At 42.7% G+C, this 14,549-nt stretch overlaps 6 protein-coding genes across 6 annotated transcripts; 3 read left to right on the plus strand and 3 right to left on the minus strand.

Moving 5' to 3' along the window:
- Positions 1–88: 88 nt before the first annotated feature.
- Positions 89–996, minus strand: C922_00072 (RNA 3'-terminal phosphate cyclase; the record flags this gene model as incomplete). Its single annotated transcript, XM_008815689.1, has 2 exons — positions 89–139; positions 250–996. 2 exons carry the CDS (start codon positions 994–996, stop codon positions 89–91), a joined length of 798 nt encoding a protein of 265 aa, XP_008813911.1.
- A 1,370-nt stretch (positions 997–2,366) lies between these two features.
- Positions 2,367–3,445, plus strand: C922_00073 (hypothetical protein; the record flags this gene model as incomplete). Its single annotated transcript, XM_008815690.1, has 2 exons — positions 2,367–2,416; positions 3,232–3,445. 2 exons carry the CDS (start codon positions 2,367–2,369, stop codon positions 3,443–3,445), a joined length of 264 nt encoding a protein of 87 aa, XP_008813912.1.
- A 720-nt stretch (positions 3,446–4,165) lies between these two features.
- On the minus strand, positions 4,166–5,073 carry C922_00074 (20S proteasome subunit beta 4; the record flags this gene model as incomplete). The annotated part of the gene is made up of 2 exons (XM_008815691.1): positions 4,166–4,426; positions 4,747–5,073. The coding sequence occupies 2 exons, from the start codon at positions 5,071–5,073 to the stop codon at positions 4,166–4,168; spliced, it is 588 nt and encodes a 195-aa protein (XP_008813913.1).
- A 1,004-nt stretch (positions 5,074–6,077) lies between these two features.
- C922_00075 (hypothetical protein) lies at positions 6,078–9,380 on the plus strand (the record flags this gene model as incomplete). The annotated part of the gene is made up of 2 exons (XM_008815692.1): positions 6,078–9,040; positions 9,206–9,380. 2 exons carry the CDS (start codon positions 6,078–6,080, stop codon positions 9,378–9,380), a joined length of 3,138 nt encoding a protein of 1,045 aa, XP_008813914.1.
- Positions 9,381–9,640: 260 nt separating this feature from the next.
- On the minus strand, positions 9,641–11,452 carry C922_00076 (hypothetical protein; the record flags this gene model as incomplete). Its single annotated transcript, XM_008815693.1, has 1 exon — positions 9,641–11,452. The coding sequence occupies one exon, from the start codon at positions 11,450–11,452 to the stop codon at positions 9,641–9,643; it is 1,812 nt and encodes a 603-aa protein (XP_008813915.1).
- A 1,038-nt stretch (positions 11,453–12,490) lies between these two features.
- On the plus strand, positions 12,491–14,039 carry C922_00077 (hypothetical protein; the record flags this gene model as incomplete). The annotated part of the gene is made up of 2 exons (XM_008815694.1): positions 12,491–13,616; positions 13,834–14,039. The coding sequence occupies 2 exons, from the start codon at positions 12,491–12,493 to the stop codon at positions 14,037–14,039; spliced, it is 1,332 nt and encodes a 443-aa protein (XP_008813916.1).
- Between the last annotated feature and the right edge of the window lie 510 nt (positions 14,040–14,549).

Consider the following 14,549-nt stretch of genomic DNA (forward strand, 5'->3'; position numbering starts at 1 on the left):
TTCTCCGTCCTCCATTTCTCCGTCCTCCATTTCTCCGTCCTCCATTTCTCCGTCCTCCATTTCTCCATCCTCCATTGCTTCGCCTTTGTCATCTATCCGGTCGCTTCCCCCCCCGTTGCTTAGGACGCCCCGCGCGTGCCTCAAGAAAAACTCATCGACGCACAAGTCCGTGGCATACACGCAGCTATTCTTCGTATGGGCAAACAAGGAAAACGAAATAAAATGATTCTGCGCTTTGAAATTTTTAACCTTGGGATCCTCCACTTGTATGCTGACATATGGAGTAAAACTGAGTAAATTTTTTTTGGCGAAATTCATCAATTTGTTTCTAAATACAGCAGATATTTTATTGCAAACAATTGTCCCAGCTATTTTTTTAACCACGCCAGGATCATGGATGTCGAAAGGTGTCACTGTTTTCAGGTTATCCATAAAGAAGACAACTTCCCCTGAACAGTCCGACTGTATTCCTCTTCTCACAATAGTAATATTCAAAAAATGATCGTCAAATTTTAAAATATTTTTAAAAAAGTGTTCGCTTACAATTTTACACGTATGAACAGTCGTATCAATAGAATCATCGGTTATTCCTTTTAATATCAATTTGACAGGGTTTTTAAAAAATGGAGTTACCATAAGGAGGAACTCAAGGAAGTATGTGATGCTTCTTTCCTTTCCACAGTGGAAAGTATTGTCCAAATCACTTATCCTCACTTCATCATTTACGTTCCCCATTAAAAATCCTGGTTTGAAATATAGCTCATCTCCTTCCTCATTGATCTTGATCGTTGTATCGTCGCATAACTTGTCTATAAGCCTTAGCAACTTTGCTTCGTACTCCCGCAGGCCTTCCTTCTCAACTCCATCACCTTGGTCATCTCTCCCGGATTTTTTTTTTTTTTTTCTTTTCCTGATATTTTTAATGGTTATGGCTTTCCCGCTGATCATGCTCAAAGCGAGTCTAAACCGCAGAAAGTTGCTGCCTGTGAATTCCATGGTCAGGCACTGTTCGGGATGGGTGCTGGTAAGTACGTTATAGACGTGATGAATAGATGCACTTACGAATGCACTCCCCCGGGATGCTACGCAGGAATGCCCTCCTCTGAGAAGCTACCCACTCGTTGTGGCCACCCTGTACTAACGCAGAGTGAGCCGTTTGGTCATGGCCCTTTAGATATAGCTCCCGTGTTGTTTAATGTATTGAGGAGATTTCCCACTTGGGACTCCTCACTCAATATATGCTACAATGTTTGGAACTCCACGAATCGACTCCCCCCTTTCGGGAGTTCGATTATCCTTTTTTTTTGAAAGACCAAGTGGGGGAAACCCTCCTGTCAAACGTTTTTGGGAGAATGTCCTTATGACGCTGCTGTTGGGTTCATTCCGTCCAGTTGCTCGCGCCTTTTTTTTTTTTTTTTTGCGTAACTTTATTTGTTAAGAAAGCGTCATAGAGAAATGTATCCTCAAATGAGGGAATAAATAAATATTTTTCCAGATGATGAGAATCGAGATGGGAGGCTATTTCCTTCCTTTCAATTTCGCTATTTGGCCAAAAAAATTTCAGAAAAAAAAAAAAAAGTAACAGGAATAACAAGAAAAAGAAACAGAAGTAGCATTGCCTTCGCGCCTCTTTCATGCCAGCAATTTTACCAAAACGTTCGGCGATGGCCTTAAAAAGCGTGAAACGGAGAAAGGGTGAAAAAAAAAACAAATACGCCACAACAACGCGCAGTGCAGGAAAACATATTTCGCCTCGACCTACTATAAAAAAACAAAGACAGTCACGTCAGCCGTAATTCCCTACGTGCCCAGTTGTAACACCTCTACAATTTCGATAGAACAGGCAGAAATTTATGATCATATTTAGGAGATCAAAATTGCCAATTTCAGTGGTGCCTTTTTTCTCGCATATATATTCTTTTCCAGTTTTCCAAAAAAAAAATATGAAAAAAAAAAAAAAAAACGGAGAGGATAATTAACCCAAGCGCGGTTCATTTATCACTAATATTTATGATGCCAAAGATTGTGGGGCCGCTTTCCTCGTTTAAGGTGCTCATGAAGTAAACCTGCGCCCCTTCGTTGCCACATTATGCCACACTTTAAAAAAAAAAAAAGCAATCTGCAATTTAAGGGCGCATGTTTGTTCGCAAAAATAGAATATAGGAAAAATGCCCCACAAAGGGTGAAGCGGTGAATGCTGAAGGAGCAGGTCTGAAATTTTACAACACGTTAAAACATTTTTTATTTTGCTTTATTTTGCCATTACTTTATCTTTATTTATTTTTTTTTGTTACACTTGTGCTGTCAACAGCTTACGGAAGCAGTTTGTCACGTATCTTTCACTGCGCACGACGGACACTAGCACAATGAGGAGGCACAGCCCCACCGCACTAAAATTTAACGTGTATAGGAGGAAGTAACATGATATGCCCGTCCGTCCCCATCAGGGGGGGGCGAGCGAATCGTCTATCTTGTCCCATCCACAATTGGTAACTTTGAATATGTTCATCCTTGTTATGTTATCCTTATAAAAACAAAAAGGACTTAAACGTCCACGATGGGGTGCTGTAAAAAGGTACACCTTCCCGAAACGTGGAGTTGGAGGGAGATCATTTTTTTTTTCTCTCTCTTTCTTTTTTTTTTATCCCTAAAAGGGAAAACGCCTCATGTGTACATACAATCGCCTTGTCCCATTTAGCCCCTTTCATGAAGCGATTTTATTCCTCTTTTGAGAAAACACTGACAAAGTGAAAGAACAAATTGTATATAGGTGACCCTTCGCTTTAAATCCAGAAAATTCAACTTCTCTTGTTCGCGTTCCATATGATCATTCTTTGCACATATGCTGTAACAGAAGTTACAGGAGGGGACACCATCGCATTTTAGCAAACGAGGAAACATTTTGCAAGTGGCACACCGTGTGAGGTCAAGAAAGGCAAGTCCGTTCTTTCCCATTTCCGCCTCGTTTACCAAGGGTCATAATACTGTCATTTTTCACCAAACCACGCGGCGAAGTGCTAAAATTATTTGAATCAATGAGAACCCGATAACTACAGACGGAGTACTAACCAAACGCAAGTATACAGAGAAAACAAAGCGCGGGAAAAGAACACACTTGGGAGAATAACCCGTACGGACGTTTTCACACCACGATAGACACAGCATACTGGCTTTTTTTTTTGTTGTTTTTTTTTTCTTGCTTTTTTTTCGCGCGCCCCCCCTTCCCCACAGAATGATTTCAGTCAAATTTATCCTTATCCTATTCATAATGATGTTTATGTCCTTTCCCTTCATTCCCTTCCTCATGCACAAATGGTCCCTAAATCGTAATAACATCTTTTTCGCCCTTCTGGCCATACTGATGACAATTCCGTTCTCCATAATTGCCACATACTCGTACGACAGAATAAAAAACGAAGACTGGTATGATTCGAAGGATGACTGAGTGCGGAGGAGTAATTAGCACGAGGAAGTGATTCGATGAAGCGGCGATGCGGTAAAGCGTTGATGGGGGTAGGGGGAGAGGAAACACAGTTTCCTTTTTTCGTGCATATGTCTATGTATGTCCAAAGAGGCCGTGAAAAAGTTATGTCAGCTTGGGTGACGTATACGCGGCGAAAAGCGCTTAACCTATTTGCAACGAATCGAAGGAACCGCAGACCCAAGTTTGCAGCAGAGAGTTATCCCTATTCATGGGACCTCCAAACGTGCATATAAGTACATTCGTTTGTATGTCGTCCTTTTTTTTTTTTTTTTTTTGCGTCTTTTTTGTAAAAATAAATTTCACCTAATGATCAGTTAAGCTATTCGAAAATATTCCTTCCTGAAAAGTTTCCCATTTGTGAAAAACTTGGCAACATTTAAAATGTAGTAAAGGAAAAAAGGAGGGCCCTCGGTGTGCGCAGTTTTTAGGGTATACCCCTCTTTGCATGTGTGCAAATGGTAATATGTAATGATTTTTGAATGGTTGGGGGCAATTTTACTCCGAATAAGGTGGCATGCCACATGCGTGTGAATGCTGCTACGGGAGCCGCATAAATGGAGCCTACATATGTACAGATATATAGAGATATTGCACATATATATACATATATATGCACACACGTGACACGTAAAAAATGGGACAGCACGGGGGGCTGAGGTAATGGCCCACCTGGGGGGTGCCTCAAATGGTCACGTATTGAGCCTCAATCTTGTTATCTGCCATAATTCGTAGTTCGTAATTTATTTGGGTGAGGAGAAATCTCTTCTTCAATTCTTCAAAACACTTTTTAAAGATGAGTAGGGCTTCTTCCAAACTCATATTTTCATGGTAGTACTTATCCAGGATGGCGTTCACTAGGTACGCGCCGTAGCCGTGCGCTCCCTTGTTCACAGCGTCCATGTTGCTAAGGTAGTCGCACCAGTAGAGTTGGTAACCGTCCTTCTGGGAGGGGGTGAAGAAAAAGTGGGTATGTTCGTTATGAAGCATACTAATGAATACAAAACGATTTGTCTCTTTTTCGAGGTGGGCAAACAGAACAGGGAGATATGCACACAAACGGACACAAACAGACGCAAACAGACCCGAACAGACGCAAACAGACACGAACAAACAGAAACAAACGCAAACACACACACAATCCTATTTCTGTTGCGAAAGGGGGAACCGCTCAGACATGGGGGCTTGTTCTCTTCGCCCGCATGTATACAGTAACTTTTTCTGCGCCCACTCCGCGCAGCCTTAGCGAAGCCTCATTCCCCTACGTTGTCGTATCCACCTATGAGGCAGTTGACCTCGTAGGGGTTTCTCCTCAAATAGTAAGCCAAATTCTTGCGCGTAAAAAAGGCAAACGATTTCACAAACAAATCGGTGGAGTTCTGGTACTGGTACAGGTGCACATTCTTCCTTATGAATTCACCAAACTGAATTCTATCTCCAATGGATCCTCCCAGGAGTAGGCATTTGTTTCCGTTAATGTCGTAAAACTTGGTTTTGTCGTCATTCTTTAACTTGATAATTGAATTGATGCTGTGCGTATCTGCCGCGAGGATTAGGAAGTTCTTGCCCTTCAGGCCAATTAGCGTATCCATGGATGAGTGGCTCGAGGGGGGGAAAAAGGCGGAAGCTCGGGATTCACGCACGGGCTATCTTCGTGGGCCAAATTGGGAACCTGGCAAACTCGTCGGCGATTAGAATATCGGAAAAGAAAAAACCATCCAATTGTTAAAGCGGAGTTGGTCGAAGTAAAGAGAGAGAAAAAAAGAAAAAAAAAAAACTAAACATAACATAACACATATAATTAGCCAAAAAGGTGGAACAGCACAAACAGTGTTGTACCTCTCTCTGCTTGTATTCTTCACCTTTAAGGAAGAAAAAAAAAAAAAAAATCACATCTCTCACAAAAAACCTTTAACAATCATGCCAGTGCAACGAATATGCCCTTTTCAACTCATGTGCGTGCACAGAGGGCGTGTCGACCTAGTTCGCTCCCATTTCTGCGGAAATCTGAGAGGGGGAAATAGCAAAATTCGCCGCCCTGCTGCGCACAGACCGGAGAAAGGCTTTTTCTTTCGACGCAAGAGGGGTGAAGAAATGACGCCCTCAAAAGTATTTTCTCTTAACATTATTGGAAACGATAAACCGCTCGCCAACCTTGTGTACAAATGTGCTTCCTAGCCACCCCTTAAGTGCGCACATTCCCAGGCACGCGCGAGGCGGGCTTCAGTCCAGACCATCACAAGGCAAGTCGTCATTGCCACCATCAGCGCATCGACACTGAAGCTATGTAGTGAAGGGAAAGCGGAAGAGAAACCACACGAACGATGGCTCCTTCCCGCCGCGGCAGGGGGAAAACGCGCCTGCTTAAAGACTAATCGCTCTAGGCAATCCCGGGAGCGCCCCTCGACAGGGGAATTGCAAGGAAGATGCCGCGACTATTCGCTAACATGCCGCAAAAATGTAGAGTACGCAAATGTGCCCGCATGTATGCCTTACCCTTCCGCGTGTATGTGCAAATAACCCAGTGGATTAAGTGCGAACAAACCGCTTCCTCTTCGCCAATTGCGAAGTGAGGCAAAGCGAGGGGCGAACAGAAATGAAACCCCCTTGGGGAGTTCTCCCCCTTTTACTTTTCGCACATTTTTTAAAATGTACTAATGGGTACAAGAAGAGGACGGGGGGTGCCCTGTATAACTTCCTCCTGGCAAGTAGAAGTAACGAACCAAACGAAACAAAGTTCAGAAGAAGAAGATCGCACCATGAGGTAAGAAGAAAAAATGTGCAAAAATTAAAAGACGTGAAGGATATGCATGTGGGACAGCTAAAAGTGGGCAGAGTAACAAACGTTGTCGAAAACGATATATTTGTGAAATTAAAAAATGACGATAATGAGCAAATTATAATTAAGAGGGAGAATAACTACCTCCTGGAAAATGAACTGCTGTACGAGTATTTACATAGAAACAATTTTATTGACCATGCAATGTATGCTAGACTGATGAGGAACGGGAACCCAAAATGGGAAGACCAATCCCCCTGTGTGCAAAATGACCCTGTCAAAGACTGCCTTGTTCTCGTAAAAGAAATTGACGAGAGAAATAGAATAATCGGAGAATTATTCACAAACGAAATGAACAAAAGGAAGGAAAAAATTTACGACAAATTGAATGAACTGAAAAATTCCGAAAAAAAAATTTTCATCCAAATTGTAAAAAATTTAAGGAATAAATATTTTGTCGTTTTAATAAATGGATGCATAAAGGGCTACCTCCTCTACGAAGAAAATGATGAGAAGGACAAACACAATGTGCAGCTCCTACAATCGGGCAAGAACGCAACCCGAAAAATTAGCGCATACATAATTGAAGTGAATAAAAAACTCGAGTATGTCTTCTTAAGTTTACACAAAATACCCAATAATGAAATAAATGAAAAATTACAGAATTTAAAACACACAATTGTCGTGGAAAATTTATTCGAAAATGTCTACTTCAAAGCGGAGGTGTCTGATTTTTGTAACGACGGAAATAACATCATTGTGAATATATTTGAAAGTAAAAGTAACCCCATTAAGGTGAAAATAAAATCTCATAATATTATCAACACGAGAAATATTCTGCGCAATTTTGATTACCTCAAAAATAAGGTTATAACACATCAGTTTTCCCTGTACAATTCGGCTGCCGTGGAGGAGACCAACGAAGACCGTGTTCCCAGCCACAAAATGGGACACCGAAGGGGGGAAGAAAGTGGGGACGGCCTCCACACAGGCGAAAGTGGCCCGTTCGAATCGCGCTACGCAAGGGATAGCACTCCACAGGACCAAAAAGCAAAAGGGTCAATACGCACCAAGGACTACGCAGATAAGTATAAAAAATTCAAGCAAGACTTCTACGGCTGCAACGAAGAAGATGCTCTCAAGTATATAAACGTGGACGACTACATCTTTAAGAAGGAAAAACTGCTGTATGTTCGAATCGTTAACAAGACGTCAGACCCCAATCTGTACGAAGGGAGCATGGTTAATGCGGATCAAATTAATCACCAGATATATGAACTTATAAAAAGGATGTCCAGTGACCAAAACGTCATTCGGGATTATGACTCCATGCTGAGGTACCCCTCCAAGGTTCTCGCATTCTTTAACAATTATGTGATTCTCTCCACCAGGGTTTTGAGCCCCAAAGTGCCGGCAGCACAAGAGAGCGCCCCCGAGAAGGGGGAAAATACCCCTTTCTGTGGCACCACCGGGTATAACAAAATCAACAAGGAACACGTAAGAGACGTCATCACGCTGATCGAGAAGCGACAAATCGATTATGAAAATCTCAAAGAAGGAGACATCTTCTTTTGCCGATTTGATAACATCAAAACGAGGAACGCGCGCAACATTTTTCACCTCTCCAATAGTACCATGAACAAAATCTTTAATTCGTACTTTAAGCGGGAGAAGGACATAATGGGGTTAGTCAGCCGGCGGGACGATGACTCCCCGCGCTGGGAGAGGAGCGTCTCCAGAACGGAAGGGGGAAGGGATACTCCCCACCAAGGGCTCAACATAGGAGAGCGGACCAAGTGGCCAGAGAAGAAGAAATTAACGAAGCAGGAGAAATCTCCAGCAGAGCCGAAATCCCCGGAACAGCAAATCTTCGAAGAGATTTTTTTCTCCAAGAGGGACTTCTACTTCATGAGGGGAGAACTACACAAGGACACTGAATACCGCCTCAACAAAAACAATATAGACAAAAATTTCAAATTGTTGAAGCACATATGTGACACGTACTACTCGGGCATTAACAAGGCATACGATCGCTACCCAAGCATACGCGAAGAATATATTTTGGCCTACCTGGGAAAGGACAATTACAAGCTGTACCGGAAATTGGTGGCCGATTATTTCTCATCCAATGAGAATTCTTACAAAGAATTTTTGCAAACAGATTGTGAAGCCATCCTTATGACCGTCTTCGATGTGGCATTTGAAAATCCCCACTCATTAACAGTGCAGCTGGTACAAAATTATAACAAAGAGCTATATCGAAAAATCGCCAGGCTAGACCTTAACGAACTAAATTACTTGCTAAAGGATCTAGATAAATTAAAAAAACAAATGTATATCTATCCTTGTACCTACAAGACGAAGACTGGACGAATGAACCTGATTTTGAATAATATGAAGCCCATCAAAAAAGAGCAGATCGAAATTTTAGACATCCCTGAAGACGTAAAGAATGAGCTGCTAAATGTGTATAAAAATTTCGTCTTCCCCATTGAGTACATAAAAGAGATCATTATAAAGAAGAAACAGGCCAAATGTCGGGAAAATAGCAAAATGCAGTCCATTTACATTTTGGCCGAGGAAACCATAAACCTTTATGAGAATTCTGCCAAGGACGTCGAGCCACTCAGTGACGAGCAAATTGGCGTCATCAGGAACCACCTTTTGAAGAAACGCAAGCCCGTCCCGGGCGACATGACTGAAGATCAGGACTCCTTCCGCGGGGATCTTTTCGAACCCGAAAACAGCCAAATAAGGAGGCTGTTGCACATGATAAAGGAGTACGCGCAGAAAGGGAGAGACAGGGACAGCGGGAGAAACAAACGCGCATGCGGAGAGGTTTCTCCCGTATGTCTATCGTTGTGGAGAGATTTCCCCTGTTCCACTGTAGACGTGCCCCACGCGCAGCGCTCATGATGCCCCTTTTGCCCCTTCCCCCCACGCAGAGATCTGGAGAAGCAGAAAAAGAAAAACAAGCTGGACGAAGTGGACCGTGAGTATGAAAAAGAACAGAACAGTTACACCGAAGCCACGGACCTCTACAAGACGTACCCAGAGCTCCAGGAAATGGACAGGCTCACCGAGGATGCCTTTCATATGAAAATTCCCTTTGTGGAATAAACACATTTACTGCTCTTTTTTCGCCGCGTATTTTTGCTTCCGAACATTGCTCCTTCAGCACATCTGCGTATATTTTTACTGGAGTGTCAGTAGTAAAGTACTTTCCTGTAGGTGGAAAATTTCGGAGTTACAAAAAAAAAAAAAAAAAAAACGCAGATCGGGATCCCGTTCGTATTGTTTTGCAAATCGTTCCCTTGAAATGTGATATTTTAAAATTTCAAGTTTGAAAAGTGAATTTTTTTTTTTTTTCCTGTTACGATTCACTCGTATGGCAAATTGCCGTTCAGAATTTGATTCACGTCAACGAGGGTCCATCCAGACGACTTCAGGTCTACCGAATCTGGCGATTGTAACGAGAAGAAAGGGTTTTCCAGCTGATTCTCGAGGATAACTTCGAAAAGCACATTTTTAACTTCAGTTTTGGTAAGACAGTTGGAAGAAGTCTTGTCGAATGAAGACAGGTCATACGAGAGAGTGACCAACATGTGCATGCGAGTGGTGACTCCATTTTTAATTATATTTGAGAGGAACTTCATTTTGTTCGTGTTCTTGAGGACAGCTAAATCATCATTTTGCACACATATATATTGATAAAGGAATTTTTTTATATGTTCTTTTTTCGTTTTTTTCCCCTCTTTCCTAATTAACCCTAATATGTTATATATGTACAGCAATCTCATGTTCTCTATTTTTAAATTTTCAAAATGCAAACTCAAATTATGCGATTTTAAAATTTGGAAAATTTTTAAAAAATAATCCTTCAAATAAACGTTCGTCATTTTAGACAGCTGATCTTCATCTAACTCCTTCAGCACACTGAAAAAGCTGTTAACACAGAGGGTTACTCCATCGAAATAGGAATACTTTAAGTCTTTCAAATCTTCGCTCAGGATGTTGCAAAAGTATAGGCTTATGTAGTTCCCCAGGAAGCTTGTGCATTTTCTATTTTTATGCATTAGGAGCGAGTTTAGGAAGGCCTTCATTTCGCGCCTGCTCGGCTCATGGGTAATTTCGTGCAAAATTTCGTAAATATCGCGTTTTGGAGGTTTGCCTTTTTTGGGGGGGTCACTTTGCGATTCGTCGCTTTGTAACCCACCACTTTGTGATCCGCCACCTTCTGGGGGTGTGCTCACCCCTCCCCGGTTGATATCACCTGCGCAGCTGTCCTTATCATTGTTAAGTTTTGGCATACTTGCATGGTGACTCGATTTACCACGAGCTTCATTCCTGTTATTATTTTTATGTTTCTCCTCTTCTTCCGCGGAGGCTTGCTTCACATTCCCCCTTGTCAGTTTTTTACTTGCGTGCTTCTCATTACGGGGGGCACTCACATGAGAGTCGTTGCCATTTTGTAAATTCGAACTTCTCACCGAATCGCCATTCGTCTTCTCCATGGGCGGGTCACTTGATTTCGTTTCCCCTGTGTGGAGCGCACCATTCGTGGTGTTACCCCTGATCGGAGTAGCCTCGGTTGCTGCGGTTGCAGCGGTTGCAGCGGCTGTCGTGGTTGTCTCGATTGCCCCGGTTACCGCGGTTTGCATAGCCGCAGCATTGGCCCCGCTATTCACACCTGTGCACGAGTTATAGGATTCACCTTGTGTTAGCCTGCCGGCACGATCAGCTGCCAAATGTGCCGCGAGGCCGTCTAGACCTTTAAAGGTAACCTCCCTAGTGGGAAGCTCCTTCGAGTTATTTTCCCCCAAACTGTCGCTCAATTTGGAATAAAATAAATTTCCCGTTGTGTCCATATACTTCGTCTTCTTCAAACCAGATTTTATTTTTAAATCATTTTTTTCTTTCTTATTCTTTTGTGCATATAATATTTTCCCATTCATAATGTACACATCTTCATTGGTGTCATCCTTCGCAACGGTTTTGTTTTTTTTTAAACTTTTTAATTTGAGTTCTCCCACATGTTTAATTTTAACTTCTTTATTCCCGGAGATGTTAGTTGTGATGCTTCTTCTCTCCTTTTCAAGAAAGCCGAATGGACACCTTGGCTCGATCGCGAAACAGAAGTTCGTTACTTTGAGCAAGGCGTTGTGGGTGAGTATTGGGATTCTCCCTTTCATCCTGGAGGTCTACTGGACTGGGACAAGAACACCAAGGGGGGGGGAAATGGTTCGCAGGGGGCCTCCTATTACACCAGGAATGAAGCACATCTGGTACAATTGCGCCTATGTTGTCCTATGTCACTATGGTTGGCTACTCCTTCGTTCCCCCCTCTTGGGACAATTTTCTCCACTTAGCCAAGGTAGTTTCCTCTACATGTGGCCCGTGTGACACGCATTCATAAGTGCATATACATGCGTATACAAATGGGGGCAAACTTTTCCTACCATGCCAACTGCGCACAGATGGCAATGCAGCACACGCCCTGTCGTCGCTCGAGAATTCTTGTCCCTCACAATTTTCAGCAGTACACTTAATTTCTTAGGTATAACACTTTTTCAATACTGCAGAAAGGAAAATTCTTTTCCGCTTTTTCCCGCGGCAGAACGGTTAAATTGGGGCTTTAAAAAAAAAAAAGAAAAAAAATGGAAACTTAAACTGAAATTGAAACTCAAATTAAAATTAAATCTCGGGGATGCAGAGGAGCGGTGTAGTACTGCGCATACGTATGAGGCTTAGCGACAAGTTTCGGATATCTTTTTTCCCCGCTTCGCCATGTGGCCAACCTACATGTAGGCGAGCGAGTCGGTATGTTTTGTTTATTCAAGGCACATTTCCGGCATCTTTCGGCAATCTTCATTTTTTTTCCCCTTTGGCATGACGACATGTTGTCACCATAAACCGTCACATTATAATTTCACTAAATAGTTCCACCTTTTTCAGCCACCCCAACGAAACGCTGTTTTTTTTTTCTACCACTACAAACGTAGAGGGAAGGACCACTTTTGAATTGCTACTTCTTCCCCCCCACCACCATGCAGCATCCAAACATGTGCTATGTAACTTCCATTCAGTGAGGCCAACGTAGGGTATGCAAAAATAGGCTGAGCGGCGAACGGGTGGACTTTCTCTCCCTCTGTCAGTTTAGCAGCAACTTCTGTCGTTTTGAATCTCGCCTCCCCCGCTGACAGACTCTCAAACGTTTTCCCTTGCACATAATGATATTGAAAAGGGGTAGGACATTTTTCTTAACCCTGCAGAGACGTCGAACCTTTTCGGAAAATAAAAATTACCTCAACAACAGTTACCTGAATTATGTGCAGGGAAGTAAACAAAGTGAGGATGGAAAAAAAAAACAAAAAGAGGGCAGTGACCATTTTGGTGAAAAAATAAACCAAAGGAATAATCAGCCTGTGGGGGGAAATTTCAAAAATGTTAAAGACATACGATCATATAATCCTTTAAAAAATAATGAAGGTTATTCAGCCAACAATAGAACAAATGCGGGTGTAAACTTTGCAGGTGCTAAAGAGGTGGACCCCTTTTCCGAAACGACGGACACCCAGGAGGGTTATAATTACACTAGTGCTTCTATGGAAAGGGAGACTACACAGGAGTGGTCACCAGACGGTGGGGAAACACACCCCTACCAGGTGCTTGAAACGACACAGGGGGGAAAAGACGAAGCAACTCAGAAAGGTAAAAAGGGGGAACATACAAATCACAGTGACGACTCTGCAAAAGAGGGAAAACAGTTCCCCTCCAACAGCGCTCAGGAGAAACCCCAACACAGAGATGACCCTTTTAACGCACACTCGGGGAACACAAACAGTGCCAATGAGGAATACATAGATAACGACACAGACCATTTCGAAAGTACACTTGACGAACCAAATGAAGCCACAGAGTCCTGTCACATGGGCGGAAGAGACCAAACGGGAAGGTCCAATTATGCGGGAAATCCCGAATCTGGAAGCAACCCCCAATTTGCACATGAAAAACAATCTAGTAACAGCCCAAATGACGGCTCATGCAAATGGGCAGAAAATGATGAAGACATTCCCAATATTTTTGAAGTCGATGAAAATTTAAGTGAAGAAGAAAAGAAAGAAAAATTAAAACTGATCAAATTGATTACGGAAAAATTAGCTGGCCCTTTAAAAACCAACAGTCAGGACAACCCCAGCAGTGGTTCCGAGGGGGGACAGAACAGTGGCGAAGACTCCATCTTTGCTGATAATCGACCCATAGCAATAGAGGTTGATGGGCCCTCTCACTTCTACGCGAACAGTAACAGGTACACGACGTACACGAAATTGAAGCATAGGATTCTGACCAAATTAGGTGAGTAAAAAGTGGACCCACACGTCCCGGCCGCGGAGGACATGTGCCAGAGGGGATCGATGCGTAGTTATCATCAAATGGTTTCTTCTTTTGTGTCCACCCCGACCTCCGTGTGTAGGTGTACGTGCGCGTGTATGTGAACGTGTTTACGTGCCTGCGTATGTGAGCGTGCATGTGTTCGCTGCCAACCCAACTCCTTTGCTTCCCCACCCCTCAGGCTACAACGTCATTCACATCAGCTACATCGACTGGCGAAAACTGCGGAACAAAAGCGAACGGGAGGAATTCATTTTAAAAAAGCTCAAGGAAAAAAATGACGAATTTTTGGACGAAAATGACAGGATATATTATAACGAGAGGATGAACATGATTAAGGAGGATTACAAAAAGTTCATGAAGGAGAAAAAGGAAAGTAGCTCCTAGAGGTGAAACGGGGCGTGTGCAACTGCCCCTTTTTTATGTATGGTTTTTTTCCCTTCCCATAAATTACCAACCTTGAGAGCTACACCCGTGGGGGACTCCTTTTTTTACCTTTTACGTGCCTGTTAACATGACATCCCAAAATGAGACTTCCCCCTTTGCACCTTCGCGTTTCTTTTATAAATGGCATTAAAAATAGTTACTGAACCAGTTAGCTAGTAAAATTTTTATCGTGAAGGGAAAAAAAATAAATCAGTTCAGTTGGAAGACTAAAGTCAGATTGTTAGTGGCATCTGAATTGGGGGCGAGCAGAGCGGGGTGAATTTATTCCCCCAGTTGTTAAGGGGGAATTTTTTGCAGCATAGACAACGTTGGCAGCGTTAGCAGCGTAAAGAAAAAATGGACACGTGGAATACCCACTGGGAATACATTCTTCGCAAAAGTCGAGGCAAAGAAAGTAAGTCCCCCTTTTTAATAAACAGAAGGGGACGTTATAAAAATGGAGTACGAATA

The sequence above is a fragment of the Plasmodium inui genome (assembly GCF_000524495.1).
Source record: "Plasmodium inui San Antonio 1 unplaced genomic scaffold supercont1.1, whole genome shotgun sequence".
NCBI classification, from domain to species: Eukaryota; Apicomplexa; class Aconoidasida; order Haemosporida; family Plasmodiidae; genus Plasmodium; species Plasmodium inui.